This window comes from Armigeres subalbatus, chromosome 2 (genome assembly GCF_024139115.2).
Source record: "Armigeres subalbatus isolate Guangzhou_Male chromosome 2, GZ_Asu_2, whole genome shotgun sequence".
Classification (NCBI taxonomy): Eukaryota; Metazoa; Arthropoda; class Insecta; order Diptera; family Culicidae; genus Armigeres; species Armigeres subalbatus.
Genome location: NC_085140.1, coordinates 162,787,192 through 162,802,798, shown reverse-complemented (window position 1 = coordinate 162,802,798; position 15,607 = coordinate 162,787,192). Strand labels below are relative to the sequence as shown.

General features: G+C 36.0%; 1 protein-coding gene across 1 annotated transcript in view; it reads left to right on the top strand.

The window, feature by feature from the left end:
* LOC134209342 (uncharacterized) overlaps positions 1-15,607 on the top strand; it is a 123,327-nt gene that overhangs the window by 105,687 nt on the left and 2,033 nt on the right. The window contains exon 4 of the mRNA XM_062685331.1: positions 10,716-10,948. Within this exon, the coding sequence (XP_062541315.1) occupies positions 10,716-10,948 (233 nt within the window). The remainder of the gene's footprint in view (positions 1-10,715; positions 10,949-15,607) is intronic.

Below are 15,607 nucleotides of genomic sequence, written 5' to 3'. Positions count from 1 at the left end.
CAACCCAACGCAGTTGTAGTAGTCTTACCCACATTTGACTACTAAATTTCTTAGTAAGTCCTTGTCTTCATTTGCTGTAATTAGCTGACTTATGTGTCTTACCTGGGGGCTTCTCGGTGGAAAGGGAGAGGTTCTAGGCACCTTTATCGTTATTTTCACTCATTCACTCATTCCGTTTCTTATAAGCATAGTATTTCTTTAAAAAAATGCCACCGAGACCCAGGCTTCAGGCTCATAGATCTGTTGCGGAATCCGATACGAAATCGTTATTTGTAGGACAGCTCACACCGCCACTCTTATCGTTGTGTTGATTTCCGTCTACAGCGAAGGTGATTTCAATTTGTGTGTTTCTAGCCAGGCGTGAAAAGTAGGGTAAGACGGTATAATACGCCCCCCCTAAGGCTACTCCTTGATAACTTTTTACTTTTCAACGCAATTTATGCAAACTTTATGTTATTTGGTAGTCCAGGAAGTCGCAAATGCATTGCCCGTGAGTAGTTATATAAAAATATTTCAGTTAACACGTAATAAAGCTTTTTTGAAAAGTCGTGAAAAAATGAATTTTAAAAAGTGCCTGGGTAATACGCCCCACCTCAACCAAAGACGTTTAATTGCCCTTCATTAGTATTATATCATTCTCATAACAAAAAGGCTACAAATCCTTATGCGCTTGACATTAAAAAACCAACATAGGTCCATTCAAGCAGGTGTGAGTTACATTTCAATATTGTCCATACAATTTGGAAGCAACTGCTGCAAGCTCGCTGCGCTTGTGTCCAGTTGGTAAGGGCATATCGTCCTGCCTACACTGGGGCGTTTTGGCCAGTGAAACATGTTTTCGAAAATCGTTACATTTTTGAAGATGGAAGCAATTTTATATCATATTAACCACTGAGAAAAGTAATTTTGTTGCCCAACTGAGGGTTCCAGTGCAAGTTTTGCGGACAGTATGCCAGAGTCGCTCCAGAATGTTGAGCAAACAAACATGAAAAGTTACATCAAAACTGTAACTTTTTGTATTTTGCTATTATTTTCATTGTGTAATACAAAAATACTTCCACATTCACATAGTATGATGGGTTTACAAATACTTATAGGTACCAACTGTTTTTGACCTTTAATTAGTTATAGTTTTCTAGAAATCAAAGGGGGGCGTATTGGCCAGGTGGGGCGCATTATACCGTCTTACCCTATTTCAGCAGCTTCCCGTTTCTTTCGTTGAGCATCGATGCTGTTTACAGTTTTCGCTCGTCTCTCTGGTGGTTTTAGCTGACCGTTTCTTTTTTTATTCTCCAGATTGACATTCCATTTTTCAATAACTACGGCGTTTCAGCAAATTTTCATTTTTGTTCAGCCAACATTTTAAAAATAAAATTGACATCACTGGGAGAAAAAAAGAACACATGGTGCTAATGTGTTGTAAATTATGGGAAAAAATTGCCCTATTGCACTTTTGTGCATTGTTTATCGCAAAGTACGGTTTAATATTAGCATCGATTTGTTTATGTGCCTGAGGGCCATTTGTTCGAATGCTGTTTCACTGAATAGTTGATAAACGATAAGTGATATATGTTTGTTTCGACAAACCTCTCTTTCGGACAAATGACTTGCACGACCGTCCGAAATATTCAGCCATCTAGTTTTCGGAAGGCATCGGAAGGCCCGCTCACAAGTGATAAATGATAAGAGAGAAGTGTAAAGTGGGATGTGAGATGTCTCGTTCATTTTTCTCGTTTCTCACATCAAACTTCTTACTTCTTATTTTTCTTTTCTCACTGCACAGTGAGCAGTCCTAACTTCTGATCCATTCGACTGAAATATTTTTTTGACTAAATTACATATTTGGCCGTATGTATGATCTGTTGGGTCGAGCGATATTTTCGGCCAAATGACTTGTCTGGCTAAATGGCTTCTTTTGCCAAACGTCTTATTTGACCGTCGAATATTTAATTTTTAGCCTAATAACCATTTCGGCCACATGTTCAATTTGGCTAGTTGACTTTCAGCCTGACGTGTTATTCGGCTTAATGGGTTTCGACCTTTCGGCCAAACGTATTTATGTATTTCGTAGAAAATATGTTGAAGATATCCCCGGCTAGTGCCCCGAGCTACTGCTCCTGCTCGATAAGCCTACGCCAAATTGAATATCATTCTCCAGTGGACTTGATCTTAACCCGGGCAGAAGCCATGAGACCCGGCCAGTATGTCAGATAGCATTCCGGTTAAGATGGCTCTCGACAACAATCCGACGGGCACAAGAAGGCGAGGTGCGCAGTGAGCGAAATGGATCGATCAGGTGGAAGACGATTTGCGGACCCTCCGTAGACTGTGTGGTTGACGACGTGCAGCCATGGACCGAGCTGAATGGAGGCCTTAATCTTAGTAAATAAATAAATAATGTGGTCAATACAGTTTTAATTATGTCGACTGTTAGCAATGTACTTTTCGGTGATTATTTGGCGCTTCAGTCAATATTTTGAATGAAAAACAACTACATGTTTTCTTTCTCCAACGTTTCGATCCTTATTGGATCTTTTTCAAGGATTCTGTAATTTCTAGACTAACATTTGAAAAGGGCGTAACAGCCAAAATTTATTCCTTCTGATTCTTTGTCTACATATAAAGCTATATATATAGACGAGGAATCAGAAGGAATAAATTTTGGCTGTTACGCCCTTTTCAAATGTTGGTCTAGATTTAATTTCAACATTACAAACATTTACAACATAGTAGAACATTAACACATTACCGAAATTTAGGTTGTTTTTTCGTCAAGTATAGTTTTGTAACTTTTAACCGTCATTCCTTGTTTCGTCTATAAATATTGATTATTAGTTTTATATAAATATTTTCTTATAGTTTATTTTACAATAAATATTACGAATATGTAGGCCAAAAACGTAAGATCTTCTGAATAGAAATATTAAGCCGAAGCCCCAAAAATAATCCGTAAAATCCGTTTCATAGTTTGTTTGTGCAAATACATCTTCATGATTTTTTTTAAAGAAAATGCTACAACTCTTTCCGCTACTACACCCTAATCAATTATTGTTTTGCTCACTTACATTGTTTCAAAGTTCAAGTAAGATGGCAAATTTAAATCTCAAATAAGCTTAAACTTGTGAAAATAAAATAAAATGATGTAAATTTGTACTCATCTGTCCTAAAACCATGACGTGCTTTACTTCATTCACATTGACTTATAATTTCTTGAAATTTGTGCGATGTGAGTTAAGATACATCCGGACGTCGGATTGCTGAGTGACATGAGGCATCGACAAAGGGAATGTATTTCTGCGAGACAGCATTCTGTTTTAAACGGAGGTAAGGCAGCCGCCTTTGTGATCACCGCCACCACTGCTTGTTGTCTTCGTCGTCATTATCACCGCTGTAGCCGTCATGTGGCTACTATAGATAGAATATATAGATGAGCAAAGACAAATTCTCTGTCTCCAAACGATCTGTGAAACGTGTCTCCAAACGATCATGACGATTTCAATGAAAATATGCCATATGTAGCTGGTACACGGTCAAAAAACGAACCCACCCATGCTTCCGCTCATCTATAGATTCTACTATCTATAGTGGCTACCAGGATTGGTTCTGTTAGTGAAGTTGTTCTTACTGACTGGCTACACAGATAAAAATATGTTGTGGTTTTAAATGTATTTCCATGTACTTATTTGGAGCATGCATATAAACGTAACATTCAATCGATCTCACTGTTCTTTTAAATCGAAATAAATTTAAACTGGGCTTGCTTGAAAAAGTCAATAAAATTTAATTTAATATTGAATGTTAGTTCGTTTGATCGGATTGGTTGCAATTTTACACGTCGTTGAATTTTCAACATTATTTGCTGTGTAGTACGAAGGCTGCATCCATCAAAATTCCACCATTTCATCACCGAAACCGTTCATAACTTCTTGCAGCGAAGCCTGCGACTACTACTCAAGGTCGAGGTTGGATACATTTTTAAAACGAAAATTAAATTTTCGTATGATGACGCATGATGAAATTTCAGCTTCCAATTTCTTTCGCATCCTACTTGAGCGTATAAACTCATAATAATTCATTGACCTGAAAAGGATTAATACCTGAAAAAGACACTCCTATTCATCCACCTAATTAATATGTTTTATTGTTGGTTTGGATGTACATTGTACATCCTTAACCGTGCGGTAAGACGCGCGGCTACAAAGCAAGACCATGCTGAGGGTGGCTGGGTTAGAATCCCGGTACCGGTCTAGACAATTCTCGGATTGTAAATTGTCTCGACTTCCCTGGGCATAAAAGTATCATCGTGTTAGCCTCATGATATACGAAAGCAGAAATGGTAACTTGGCTTAGAAACTTTGCAGTTCAAAAATGAACTTTGATATTATACGAAGGGGCACGTGCACACACAGAAAAATATATAAGTTGTACTCTGAAATAAAATGTCCTCATGTTCTTTAAGAAGTTGATTAGAAGGCTCTACAACTTGGAGAAAGAACTTTCGTTCGACTATTTTTAATAAAGAAGGTTGCTTAGAATCCTATTTGGCCACTTCATTCAAGTGATTAGGCAAAAGACAAAATTTTTTTTTGGAACATAATGAAGGTCGTCCGATCTTTATTGTCACCCGCACTTGTATGGTCCCCGCACTGTCTCTCTTATACTTTGGCCTCTATTTATACGTCTATGTTTGGAAGATGATTTTAGCATTTGCATATCACGCAGAAGTGATACACGCATTCTATAATCAAAATTGAATTGAAAAAAGGCATTCAACAATTGACAAACCATTCTTATTGCTAATTGGAGATAAATAGTACATTGTTCTTCCAAATAATTGAGGTTTATTCCAACAGATTAGGAGTGAATCTATACACCCAACAGTGTTGCATTTGAACGCGTTCAGTTTGTGTTAAAAAAAAAATGTACTGAACCTGTGAGCTAACGAACAGAACGCGCGTTCTGATCAAAAATCTGAACTCCGAGGAGGCTTTGCTCAAATAAAAATGAATTCTGTCACTTGCTCAGAATCTTGCCAATGCGCTGTGTGCTTTCTTCGGTTTTCTACTCGGACTTTCTCCCAAGCAAACCCAATTAAAAATTTAGGTTGAATAATATTGTATATGTACTCATTCGCATTTCAAATCTATTTATAATGTAAATAATAATATTTACCTTTTTTAGTTGAGGGCAGAGCTTAAAATATTCTACCCGTAACGCTGGGTAGATACCTCTTCGTGGTGTGTTACGGGGTAAGTTCTACCATGGTCACATTGCCAGCTACAGGCACATCCTGATCCAACGAATACCTTCCCAATATCCAACTCCGTGGTACTTCTTCCTTCTCTCCCTAGTGACGGTACAGATAAGCGTGGCCAGAAATAGTTATTCTAATGCTTTCATCATTTTTGTCATAGATTGAAATTAAGGACTACACCCACCTTGATTTCTGATAGCAATCTGGACAGAGATTTCAAAGGAAACATGAGTATCACTAGTTTCCAGTCCACGAAATAATTTATAGTAATTTATTTATTTTCCATATTTCATTATACTTATTTTTTATATTTCACTATATTTCTTTTTCATATTTTTACATTTTATTTTTTAAGTTTTCATATTTTTATAATTTTATATTTTAACATTGTATATTTTTTTAATTACGTATTTTATACCTTCCTAATCTAACACTTTTATGTATATTATTTCTGTGCATTAAAATTTTAATTTTATTATGTTTTTATATTATCATATTTTTATACCTATTTAAATTTAACATTACACTTTGTTTTTTTGATATTTAATGATTTAATATTTTTAAACTTTTATATTTTGTATTTTTGTATTTTCAAATTTATATAATTTCATGTTATTACACTTTCATATTATAATATTATTATATTTTCCATATTCTTATATTTTTCCCATTTTTATACTTTTATGTGCTCACATTATGACGCTTTTATATTTTTATGTTTTCATGCTTTCACATTTGTTATTCCTGTATATGTTCATATTTTTATGTCTTTGTATTTTTAATTTCAAATTCCATATTTTAATCTTTTGTATTTTCATATATTTGTATTTTCGTTTTTTATGCCATTATATTTTCATATTGTTATAATTTCGTATATTTAATTTTCATATTTAAATTTTTTGTATTTCTTATATCTTTATACTTTCATGTTGTTATAATTTTTATGTTTATGTTTTTATGTTTTCAAATGTTTTTATACTTTCATATTTCCATGTTATATATTTTTGTGTTTAAATATTTTCATACTATCTTATTTTCAGATCTTCATATTGTCATATTTTCAATATCACTTTTTATATTTTCAAATTTTTCAATAATTTCATATTCTCATGCTTTTAGGTTTTTTTTGTACTCATATTTTTGTATCTTCATTTTTTAATTTCATGTTTTCATATTTTTTCATTTCATATAGCAATTTTTATTCTCTTGTTACATTATATTTTTATGTTTCTTATTTTCATATTATAAAATTTTCATAATTTCATGCTTTTATATATTTATATTATTGTATTATGTATCTTCATATTTTCATGATATAACATTTTCATAGTACACTACAAAACATCCCAGGAATGAAAGCTTCACAACCTGCCATGTAATTTTTAATTTTTATGCAGACGAGGTCCTGGCACATGACCTGCTATCTGATACTCATAACATTCTAAATAATAATCAAATTCTTTACAATTTCCAGGTTCTTCTACAAGAGATGTACATCCCGAGTTAACTTTGGCTCCCAATTGATGTTATTTTCTACAAATATATATATATATATATATATATATATATATATATATATATATATATATATATATATATATATATATATATATATATATATATATATATATAAAATTTGATATAATTTCTTATTATAATGTTATTCATTTCACTACATATTTATATAAAAACTACCAAAATAAGAACTTAAAAAGAACGCGGTGCGTATGGTACGGTATGTCCACGCATCCTTCAACCACTGTAGATTCGTGATACATATCATGTTGAAGTGACTACTTGAACACGATACATCTCGAAGAATCATCTCTGCGGCAAACACAACGCAGTGGGCCTGGCCGCTTTGAAGTTTATGTCATACCACTGGTATGCTGTAAGCCTCAATATTGACAAGAAAAATTATTGGGCGTCATCTAACTCAATGATTTTCCAGGATGCTTTCTTTGTACTGGCTGCGTTTGTGTTCGATTAGATTAGATTAGATTAGATTAGAGGGCAGAGCTTAAAATATTCATCTTCATGAAGCAACTTCGGTCCGAATTTTGACAAACATCGTATGAATATTCAACACATAGAATGACATAGTCAGACGACTACTCTACGAACTCATTCATTCGACTGTCACTGAGTGTGTTTACTATGTAACCCATAATTAGCATTGTTTATGTTGATGTTTGCCGTTGAAAGTGCCTCGCGGATGAAAATCGGATTCAGTCCTATGTGATAAATCATTTTACTCATTTGAAACGTGTTCAGATTTCAGATAATTTATCAATTTGTAAAATGTGCATAAATATTCAATGGCTAATATTCAACTGAATATTGACTGTCCAGAGCTGACTATGAATGTGTCGGAAGTGAACTGACAAATGAAGAAAAATGGACTTCACCAAAAAATTTCGATTATTTTACACTCTGGTTGAGGGAACTCTACATTACCCGGATTCAAGAAATAAACCGAAGAAAGAGCCTATGAAAACTATGAAAAGATTTTGATTTTTTTTTTTTCATTTGGTTCGTTTATTAAGGCCCAGTCACCGTGAAGTTTTACGGGGCCGATATCATAATTTACAGAGTTTGTGAATGCTTACATAATAATTAATAATAATCATATTTCAGGTTGCTGTAATGAACTGTTTTAAAGGAGGAAACTTTACAATTAGGCTTTCCCAATATTGACTAATAACTGGGAGAAATGCAGTGATTATTTTTTTAACCATGGTATTCTTAACAAATGTTTTAGAGATAAATTCAACTAAAAATGAAATAGAACAAATTGGTTTATATTTAGCAGAAATAGAAGTAGTTTTTTTGCTTTTGTTGCTTTCCTGTGGTGCGTGGCTGAGTAGAACTTGATTCATTGATGAGATTTCCATGAAGATGCTGCGGCGAAAGCTGCTTACGCGAAGAGAATTTCTCCATGAGATTGGCATACATTGTTTTCCGAATTTTCCGTTGACTAGTCAGAAATTTCTCATGCTTCTTCTGAAGCACTGAACAGTCTTGGAGGAGTGCATGTTCCGTTTTACATTTAAAACATTCGGTGGAACGGATTGTACACGATTCGTTGGTATGATTACTTCCACACTTAAGACAATACATTCTGTTGCAACAGAATCGTGCTGTGTGTCCATATTGTTTACAGAGAGCACATAGCATTGGCTTGTGATAAAACAAGCGTACTGGCAATAACACATTTTGTATCTGTAGGTAGTCCGGTAGGACTGTAGTGGCAAAAGTAATACGTATAGCCGGTAAGGCTTTATTTTCACAAATATCGCTTGGGCCCTTTGTGAGGCAGCGAACGTTCGATATGAATGCAGATGGTATACTTTTATTTTTATAAACACCAAAACCGTTTCGTCTAATCTCGGCGGGGTCTACATGTTGGCAATAAATCACTCCATCGATCTCAACACGTTGGGCTGGTGCATAGAGATGGTATGATGAACGTAAAGATGAGAACTGCAATAAGTCGTTAGCTTCTCTTCGATTTTCAAGCGTGATCAGTATCTTATTTTCGTTAAGATACTTCGTTTCACTGATAGACTTGTATTTGCTGTTTAACAAATCAGCAATATCAAACACATTGATTGGGCATTCAACCCGTCGAATATACACAATATACGGTGCTATAGCCGTTTTAGGATATGTCCTAATTATTTTGGCTGTTAGAGGAACTTTTTCCATTGTATGGGATAAACAACAACTTTGTGTGCTGAAACTACGGTAGCTTCAAGAGCGAAGATCAAACGATCCGATCTACTCGGTAGCAGAGGGTCAACTGAAAAGATTTTGATTGTTGAATTTAAAAAATAATAACAATTAAAAAAAATCATACCGTTTCTAACAAAAATATGTTTTATGCCCTATAAATTCTAGTGTTCTTGATTATGTCACATGACATATTCCACGTGTTTTCAATTTAAGTTTCCTAAATTATACATTATAATTTAAACATGCAGGATCCTTATCCGCCAAATATGGCTGGGTGATATCAATAATACAGATAGATGCTGAATATTTACAACTTTAAAATCAATCACCTACCGGGGTGAATTAAAATAATTTCATTTTAAGTATGTTTTGACTCCTGCCGTTTACCTAAGATGTACGAGAAAGAGATGAGACAGCCTAGGGCTGCAAGTCTCTCTAAGAAAGATAAAAAATGTACAAGAAATCTAATGGTTTGACGAACTGTTGAAATCAATTCTATTACTTGAAGATATTGTACGTCTTTTGATTCAACCACCGCTTAGTAATAGAGTAGCGATACCGCAAAAGTATATCTACCACCTGAAACTACAATATTTATTTCCTCAATGATGCTATTATAAATAATAAATATGCTATGTCCAGAATTGAATTTAAATCCAAGCGTTTGTAAAAAAAAATGACTGAAGCATTATATATTGAAGTATATACAATAATGTCAAACAATACTTTAATTTATACCTATTTTAATTCACTCGCAAGACATCCTTACTGAAATATCAACTCTTCGTAATACAACTCACTTAAGCATAATTTTGAACACGTTCAAATTCATGATCTGAACGCAGAGTTCAAGGGAGTGTTCCCTTACGAATGATTAAAAAAATTCTGCATAACTCGAGAATTAATCAAGCAAATGGAACCGAATGTGTAGATTTTTGAAGGCAAGAAATGTTTCTATGCTAAGCTAATTAATTAATTTTAGGCGAGACTAAGTTCGACGGGTCTGCTAATACTGAATATAGTAAACTGCAAGAAAACGATAAAAGTAATTAGATACGTCTTGTGACTTATTTTGTCTTTTAATCTTTATATTGATAATGAGATCAATGGTACAATATCACATTCTATATTAAAAGCATCTATACGGGTACATAGTTTTCGCACATTATCTAGGACAAGGCTCATACCAAGATGGTCTTTACCGATCCATTCCGGCACGTAAAAAGTCTAAGCCGCTACAACAGGCCTGAATGCGGAAAGTCTGCCAGGAATGTAGCAGACGGCATCAAATAATAAGTAACGTGATACTCTGAACACATTGGCTCATGGCAAACGATTATTGGCTGTGTATCACGGCCAAGATTTATATGATCACGAGCTAGCTGTTTTTCAAGAACTAGCAACATCATGCAACGACCCAACTACCCGTAGCATCACGCCAACCAACAGCTCAAACGAAGCGGTTGATACTGTGCCGAGGCAGAGGGAAGCTGCAAGAATTGAAGCAATTTTCAACAATGTTCATGAGAGACAAGACGTTTAATCTTACCTTTCCGCTGTTCTCCACCCTAATATAGCTTCAGGATCTCCAGTCTTGCATGCGCGGGAGTTCAACGTTCGCGGCAAAGTACTGAACCCCGTCCAATCTAGCGGCCAGCAGATAAAACGAAAGACGAAACCGAGAACTAATATGTGTTTTTTCTTCTTTCATGTCTTCCCCATCCAGGATCCGCCACGATATTCACCAAAGAACCCACCGTGCGGATACAATGTCTGTCGGGTTCGATGCTGATCACAATCAAGGATGCACCCGCTAACCTCAACGGTCAGTTCAGCGGGATGGTGTATCCGAAGGGGTTGGCGAAAAACTCCACCTGCCTCACCGAGTACCGGGACCAGGAGGGACCGCTGCGCTACAAATTGCCGCTCAAGAGCTGCAACACGATGCCCATCGAAACGGTAAGCTGTCTGGGGAAATAATATTGCGCTGTTTGTGGGGTGATTATTTAAGTAGAGGGACGACATTGTTATACATTTTATGTGCACGAAAGGGTGATTGCAAATGTTTTTCTTCTAAGGCTCTTTTGACAAACCTGAAACCTCATAGTGACCGTTCATGAGAGCTATTGTCCTTTTCATTCAAAATCTTGTTTAATTTTATTATGCACAAAATTACTAGATCAGCATAGAATTAACAAGATTACATTTTTTGTATGAGAATCTAAAAGCCTTAAATAAATGTATGTCATAATTTTACACAGAAATGCCAAAGCTACTAGTTGGGTGTATTATTTATTGATGTATGCCGATTTTTTTTAATTTGTGCTTGGTGGATAGTACACTTTATATTGTTTGGTGGGTCGTAAACTTATATTACTTCAAGAAAAGCCCGATATTTTTGAATTTTCAAACCATCGGGCAAATCATGCCGTGATGTCGTTAATATCATTGGGTAGAAAAAAAACTTGCACAGTCAGCTACTAATAAGAGTGAATGAAATCCAACATTAACTGCTATTTAACCAACATTCTTTCCTGTGGGTTGTATGGAGACACGAAGATAAAAGCAGAATTAAATCGGCAAAAGCCAGCTAGTTGCTATATGCTTGCGCTCAATATTTTAGACGGTTAGTACAGGTCGGACTCGATTATTCGTTGTGTCGATTAGTCTGAATTTTAGATTCAATTATCCGGAGTATTTCTCTCAGTGATTTTTTAAAATTTTAACTTTTTTTTCAATATTTTAATATACGATATGATTATTTCAACAAAATGAGACGTATCTAGGTGGTGTGGTGTAAGGGGGTAATTTATGTTTATTTTTACGAAAATTCTTCTGAATTTCAACGGAAATTTCTTTTATTTTCTACTGGAAATATGTTTGATCCAATGGAAGTTCTTATGAATTTCAACAAGAGAATCACCTGTAAATGGTTATTTTCTATTCGGATCATTGCCTATTTTTTTTTGTTTCTCAATAACCCTTTTGTTTTTCTTTTAGCTTAGCTTAGCTTAGCTTATGCTGACTCCTGACTAGAGTCATTTGGTCATTTCCCAGACAACCAGAATGCATGCTTAATAGAATTGTTTTTCTGTTATGCGATGCCTATGCGCACAATTTTCATCGCACACCAGTCGCGAAAACGATTTTTACGTACAAAAGTGGAGGCGATATATGTGTATTTCTTATCCGACGTTGCACGGTAGTGTATGCGGAGTGCACGAATTTTATGCGAGTTTGTTCGTTACACATTGCGATGTAGTTTGTGATAACAAACTCCGTTTGACAGATAATCCGATTTCATTTGATTTTGTTTGCAGGGGTATGCGATGACAACAAATGAAGCTGGAATAAACTCGTAAAATAGCCTACTGTGCGGGAAAATTTATAAATAAACTGATGAGCTTTGCACCACAATGTGATTTTTATGAAATTTGGATCGGTAAACGATTTTAATCGTGCATTCTTATGCGATGTGTGGTTGTCTGGGTTGGCTGAATAGGACATTTGACCGAATAGGACATTTGGCTGAATAGCACATTTGGTCAGATAGCACGTTTGGTCGGGAGATTAGATAGGACATTTGGTCGGAAACGACATTTAGCCGAATAGGACATTCTGCTGAATAGGTTTTCTTGCCGAACAGATCATTTGGCTGAATAAGTCATTTTCCGAACATGTCAATTGGCCGAATAGGTAAAATGAAAAGTGAGAAATGAGGTTTGTAAAATGAGACGTCTCACTTCTCACTACTTATGTCTCACTTCTCACTGTGAAAAGTGAGTAGGGCGAAGTGAGAAGTGAGACTTACTTTTTACTTCTCACTTCTCACTGTAAACAGTGAGACGTCTCACTTCTTTCTTCTTTTTTCACAGTGAGAAGTTAGAATTGAAGAGTGAGAAGGGAGACGTGTCACTTCTCACTTCTCACTGTTGAAAGTGAGAACCGTGAAGGTGGTAGTGAGACGTCTCAATACTCACTTCACGCTTCTCACTTTTTACAGTGAGAAGTAATAAATGAGGAGTGAGAAGTGAGATTTGTCACTTCTAACTCCTCATTTCCTACTTTTCACTGTGAAAAGTGAGAAATGAGGTGTGAAAATTGAGACGTCTCACTTTTTACACCTCATTTTTTACTTTTCAAATGACCTATTCGGCCAAATGTCCTGCTCGGCCAAATGACATGTTCGGTCAAATGATCCTATTCGGCCAAATGACCTATTCGGTCAAATGTCCTATTCGGCCAAATGACTTTCGGCCTAATGGTCTGTTCGGCCAAATGGTATTTTCGGTCAAACAACTTTCGGCCTAGTGGCCTTCGGCCAAATGGCATTCGAAAGAACGGAATTCGACCAAACGGTCCTTCCCCATATACATAGAATAACAGAAGCTTGTTTGCTGTGTGGTAGTTTTGTAGAGATTGAAATCACTTTAATCAGCGACCTTGAAGACCCAGGGTTAAATATGTTGCAATATCAGAGATTTTGAAAAGTTAAATATATTACAGGCTCCGGCAATTGAAGTGCTACATTAGAATGAACAAATAAATTGATTAAAACAAAAACATTTCATTTCAATTGCATTCAATTGTACTTGATGAACTTATACATAATAATAAAAAATCACGCTAGTAACGTATTCAAAAAATTGCATTGCACAAGAAAACATATCACTTTTTTAAAGTTTGACCAGTTCATCTTTATCGTCCTTAAGCTTAACCATTCGTCACAGACGATCGAGGAACGCATCGTACGAGCCCGCATGCCACCTGATGTCGGTTCATGGCCTGCACAAAAAACATGATGATTTAGATAAGACGCGGCCTCCAACGTACTTCAGAGTACTGAGTACTCAACATACTACAGTCTGGCCAGTCTTAGCTCGAAATAAACCCTGAAAACCACTTAGTTGGGTTTACCTCACTTTTTGAGCCGATGTCTAATCCTGTCGAAAGCCCAACCCCTGATATCAAAACAACGACGTTTTGTGGAACTAGTTCTCAATACATATTTTGTATTATATTATTTTTACTCACTTATGTAGCTGATCCCTGTAGGTCAATATAGAATTGGAAATTTATTACTAACTAAAAGTCTAAAAATGACAGGAACACCGTCTTCGACCAGAGGTCGTACAGACTGAACATTTAACACCTAGAGACAATGGACAGAACACATAACACCCAGTGAACCAGTGGAGAATTTTTCGATCACGAAAAGTTGCCTTCTTACAGGGGCGGGAATCGAACCCACACTCCCTAGCACATGCGTCTAAACGATTGACGTCGCTAACCGCACGGTCACGAAGCCCATCTCTCTGCAGCCTAACCTTTTAACCAGTGATTTAAACCATATAAGTCTTCATATTTCTCTAGAAATTCTTTTCTTTCTATGTTTAACCTAGGCCAGCGGTTCTCAACCTGGGGTACATGTACCCCTGGGGGTACCTTCGCCGGGCCCAGGGGGTACCTCGGACAAAATGCGTAATGGCGGATGAATTACAATTTTAATAAATACTTATTGATGAAGTTATAATAATTTTATATTTTTTTATTTCAAAACTTTGTCTTGTACATAATATGCATGGCGATCAGTAAATCATGGCCTATTGAATCCTGCCCTCCACAACCAGTACAATGGATGAAGGACTGTGGGACCAAATATCAAAAGGGCTAAACCTCGAATGAACAAATTTTAAAAATCTTCTATGCAATTTACCTGATCAAAACAGAATGTTGAATAATATGTTAACAATATGATTCTTAATTAAAACCCAGAGTCTACAGATTCAGAAGCCTCCATTTGAGAGACATGAAGGATTTTTCCCGAAAAGCTCAGCTGCTTCGTTGCAAGAACATTGGAAGCATCCTAATACGCTTCTCGTAAGCCTCCTTCCAAGCAGCTCGGAGGACTCCTTTCAAAAGATTCAGAAGCCGTTTTTCAAGAGAACCGGAAGCCTCATTCTAAGAGGCTCGGAAACTTACTCTCAAGAGGCCCGGAATCCTTCTTTTAAGCTTTTTTCTCTACACTTTCTTGTTTTTTTTTTCTGTTTCTTTTAAAAGCCTCGGAAAGCACTTTTCAAAAGGCTCGTAAGGCTCCTTTCAAGAGGCTCGGAAGCTCTGCCTTGGCAATTCTCGGAGTTTTTTCTTTCAAGAGGCTTAGAACCGTAACCGTAGCTTAGGAACCTCTTTTAAAGTGGTTTGGAAGCATTCTTTCATCCAAAAGGTTCGGAAAGCTCTTTTTAGAAAAAAAAAACAAAAAAAAGACTCGAAAGGTTCCTTCTAAGAGGCTCGGAATTCTTATTTTCAAGAGGATTGGAAGTGTCCATTTAAGATACTCCGAAGTCTTTTAAAGGCTCGGAAGACTACCTAGCTGCACAAATCTTACTGCTTTGGTTGCAGCAACATTTATGTGACTCGATTTGGTCGTATATGAGTTACATAAATTCGTGTATGACAAGTATACTACTCGGGCTCTTTTGAAAAGCTCGAAAGCCTCCTTTCAAGAGGCTCAAAAACCTACTTTCAATAGGCTAGGAAGCCTTTTTTTAAAAGGCTCGGAACTCTTTTAAAAAGGCTCGGAAGGTTCCTTTCAAGAAGCTCGGAAGCCTTCTTTCGAGT